General features: G+C 35.7%; 1 protein-coding gene and 1 non-coding gene across 2 annotated transcripts; one reads left to right on the top strand and one right to left on the bottom strand.

Annotated features, from left to right (window-relative positions):
• Positions 1-296: 296 nt before the first annotated feature.
• LOC117320355 (pre-mRNA-splicing factor ATP-dependent RNA helicase DHX16-like) lies at positions 297-4,003 on the bottom strand (the record flags this gene model as incomplete). Its single annotated transcript, XM_033874962.1, is given in 4 exon segments — positions 297-465; positions 1,121-1,200; positions 1,480-1,614; positions 3,707-4,003. Coding segments are annotated over 4 exon segments (582 nt in total), but the record flags the coding sequence as incomplete, so codon positions are not given.
• Positions 3,073-3,144, top strand: Trnat-cgu. The gene has a single exon. It is a non-coding gene; the product is annotated as a tRNA-Thr (tRNA).
• Positions 4,004-4,509: the final 506 nt, after the last annotated feature.

Genomic DNA, 4,509 nt, shown 5'->3' with positions numbered 1-4,509 from the left:
TTAAAGGGTCTTTATGAAAATTTACATTTTTTGTTCATATATGTTACCCTCACTTTATTGAGTTAGAATCATAGTTTCCTTATTATATTGGTGATCTCTGTTGTTATTGCAATTTCATGCTAATCTTCTTTTCATGCTATTATGTCTACAAACATAAGATAAATCATGACTGTGTTAAATGCAGATTTTGTGTTGTTTTTTTTTCATTATAGATGTTGTAAAAATGCTTTAATATCAGAACTGATTTTAAAATTTCTGTGGTACCTACTGCTACTATCAGGGACATTCATACCAACCTTTTTCTCGGATTTAGACACGACATGACGTGTGTTGGCCTTGTCTTTGTCACGCAGACGTTTCGCAAATTGGTCTCTCTCATCAATATCCTGTAGTCTCTCTTGTTCCTGTTTGTCAAACTCATCTGAACCCGAGTCTGAAAGTGGGTCATCCTGGTCAAGGTTCATCCTGTTAATATAGTGTGTCACATACCATCAAATCATAATTTTCTGCCAATAACACGTCAAATTCTAGCTATGTTGTGGTATTATCTACCAACAACACCTGTCAAACTATAGCTAACTACCAGTACACTGTACTATATTCTCTGGTTTGTCTGTATTAATTGTCAAATTACATAAATTTTCTATCAATAACATGTCAAATTCTAGCTTTATTGTAGAATTATCTATCACCACCTGTCAAACTATAGCTACATGTAACTACCAGTACACTGTACTATATTCTCTCGTTTGTCTGTATTAATTGTCAAATTACATTAATTTTCTGCCAATAACATGTCAAATTCTAGCTACGTATATTGTAGAATTAGCTAGCTATATTGTAGAATTAGCTATCAACAACACCTATAAAACTATAGCTAACTACCAGTACACTACAGTCTATTACATTCTCTGATTTGTCAGTATTAACAGTCAAGCTACATATTTCTATATTACATTACATCGCTGTCCGACACCATTGTGTGCCAAACTATAGCTATGCTTTACCATTTTCTGCTATACAAAATATGCTAACATAATTCTACAAGAATTTCATTTAAGCAACTCTCAGAATGATAATTGGCAAAGTCGGGAAACGTTTTTTTCGCTTGATTACTTACGGAATATCTTCTTCACTGCTTTCTTCAGAAGACTCTCGCTTTTTTCTAAAATGTTTCTGCTTTCTATCTTTCTTTTCCTTCTGAAATAATGACACAGAAGTATACAGTACACATACTGGAAATACTTTTATTTCTGCGACAAAACTGAATTATTAGATATCATAAGTTAATGTTAAGTTATGCATATTAGTAAGGGATATCCAGTTAATCAAGACAACATTTTCACAGCTTCCATTCCTCAGTGACTATATATATACACATGTCCTTAGCATTTTCAAAATCCTTATTTAATCAAATATAACTTTCTCAGGAACTATTGATATATTTATCATTTAAAAACTTCCTTTAATTTTTGTTACCTTTTTGGGTATGTAAGTTTCTTCTTCACTCTCATCATCAGATAAAACTTTGTAGCTGTCATTTTTCTTTTGCAACTCCAGTGCCTCTCGCTCTTGTTTCCTTCCAAGTCTCTCAGCTTGAACTTTGTGTGGTACCTAAAATTGAATAAATGTATTTTTTTATAATGAAGTGAAAGAAACTGAATACAAAAAGTTTCTACTTCTATTCCTACCGTACTAACACACTTCACCTTGTTGAAGATTATGTCAGAGAGTTTTTTCAATGTATGTGTTGTATTCTGTCAATACTACTAAGATATACATGTATGCATGTATGCAGTACAGTTGAGTACCAAATACCCATTCATTAGTCAGACATTAGACTAATTATATACCATCCCAATAAGATTTTACCGATGTGTTAATGATATATAAATATTATGTATCATTACTATTTTATAAACTTCTGTGCAGCCTCCTCCTGAATTGTAGAGTCAAAGTAAAAATAAAAATAAAATACATCAGAAGAAGCTAAATAGCTTTTCCTGGACATTGAATAACCATGAACCACAAGTGTACTCAAATGCTGATACAGATAGCAAAGTTTTTTCATAATTGACAATACATGTATATCAAAAATTGCATTGTTATTTTCATTTAAAGAATCAGTGGAAAGACTGATCCAATCCTAAATATTCCAGAGGAACATTCACTTCCACTGCAGAGCTATCTGCACCCCTGGAATATGCCATGACAAAATCTAAGGCACACACATATACGATATGTTATTTGATAGGTGTCATCAGAAAAAGCCCACTGACCAATATTTATGCTGATGCAGTTCTTATGAAGATTTTACAGAGGAGCAACAACTAAGTTCAAAGCAGCTTATGTATAGCTAGTTTATTTAATGTTATGGTGACCTCAAGATTTGATTGATGTAGAATCAAATGATCAAATTAATCTATAGTCTTTTTATTTTATCCACAAGATGGCGATGACTGCATGCTAGTCTTCGATCGCAGCATTATAATTGGTCGCTGATTAGCTATAGCCAGATTGTGAGGTTTGCACATGGATATAAATATTATAATTATAGTCTGGTCTAATTGATTGGCTCGCTACCATTATTTATACGCTGTGATTGGGAACCTGTTGTCTGTGATGTCACCATTCGTAGAGGTACCATTGGGGAATTTATTTGCAAACAAAAAGTGATTGATAAAATCAGAGTTAGAGATCTGAATATTCATACAGGATTAATGATGAACACTGTTCTGCTATTTCATATACAGTAATATCAGTATGTACAACTCTAAACTTGTTGACAATGGTGTGAGCTTACAGTGAGTTTTATAGTATACATGTATCCCATTTAAACAATCGGATTGCTAATTCATGCCTAATTGATAATGATTTGCCACAAAATACTTTGCTACATCATTCCACTGCTTCAAGTAATCTATTTCGAACATGGCAGCCATGGTTGTTCAAAATACAGAATACATGTATACCAAGCGGAACAAATACAAAGCAAATAGCTTTTCGTTTGTGTTTACTTAATATTTCATTTTTGTAATAATGTAGCGGAACTGGACCGGGTCGATCATCGGCGACCAGGTAGCTCAATCGGTAGAGCATCCGGCTCGTGTTCGGAGGTCCCGGGTTTGAATCCCGGTCTGGCCGTGCATTTTTCCACTCCTATTACATTTGGTGCCTGTGACCAAACCTTGTTTCAAGTGAGGTGAATACTTGACAAGGGGATACCCGAACCTGGGTTGTGAGTTGTGGAGTCTTCGGGGTTGAAGACTTAAAAAAATAGGAGGGAAGAGTGTAGCGGAACTGGACCGGGTCGATCATCGGCGACCAGGTAGCTCAATCGGTAGAGCATCCAGCTAGTGTTTGGAGGTCCCGGGTTCGAACCCCGGTCTGGCCGTGCATTTTCCACTCCTATTACAATAACACATGTACTGTATATACAGTACTGCCAATTTTAATTTTAATCCACCTCGGGAAGTTAGAAGTTGCATGGCACCCGTCATAAGTTATACGTTTCTTGCCGTCTAATCCTCTAACATTGTGTTGTAGTAGGGTTGCCCGAATTCCCCCCCCCCCCCCCCCCCCCCCCCCAACACACACACAAATCTTTGTGTTTCATATTCAGATAAAGACATCGGTAGGGAAGTGGTAATTAGGTATTGATAACCAGGCTGTAAAAATAATGGGATATGCAGAATATATAAGATACCTTTCCCCATAGTTCTCGTGCAAAATTCAGAACGCTTGTGTCGATGTCAATAACTCCCGTGTCTTTGATGGACTCCACGAACTGTTCTGTTGTGGCCGCTTTTTTTGCCAATCCTATCATGTATTGGGTTATATGCTTGTCTGATATACCGACAATGTCATGAAGCTTGTCATTCACCCAAGTTTCTAGCATCTCCATGGCTTCTACAATTGTTATACGATTCTGAAATGTAGAATCATGTTTTGATTTTCAGACGATTTCCCACGTTTGACGCAGATTAAAATCGTCGTCTCAGATAAGTTTTAAAAAGAATGGTTTTGAGACGACCATTTCAGGTGCATTCGTTCCAAGAAAGAGATATTTAATCATCCGACTGCAACTTTCATCCCAAGTATATTGATATCGCAAACTAATATTGTTCTCTTTTCTTGGTCTATGTACAATATTTTGCCTTCTGGAGTCGTTGTTCAAAATTTGGCGACACATCCACTCTGTCGTATAAGAAATCTTTTGAGATTATCTCCATTTCGGTTGCTTCCGGCAGTCACCAGTGACTCTACCAGTCCATTCCGATTTTGTGTAAGTAGGCCTAGCATTTTTATGTTTGTTTATCTTTTGTGATTCAAAATTTTATGACTACAAAGCAAAAGAGCTAGTTATTTCACCAATAAATAGAACTAAATTCAGCGATAGTAGTGTTTTTAAACGTAAAACAGCCACACATTGACATTCGTTAATAGGTCATCAAACTGACTGACTGATGGTCTAGCAAATACAAATGTAAATAGCGGTTTTTATCATGA

The sequence above is a fragment of the Pecten maximus genome, unplaced genomic scaffold (assembly GCF_902652985.1).
Source record: "Pecten maximus unplaced genomic scaffold, xPecMax1.1, whole genome shotgun sequence".
Classification (NCBI taxonomy): Eukaryota; Metazoa; Mollusca; class Bivalvia; order Pectinida; family Pectinidae; genus Pecten; species Pecten maximus.
Note: the sequence above shows the minus strand (reverse complement) of the source record. Positions and strands in the feature narration are given on the sequence as shown.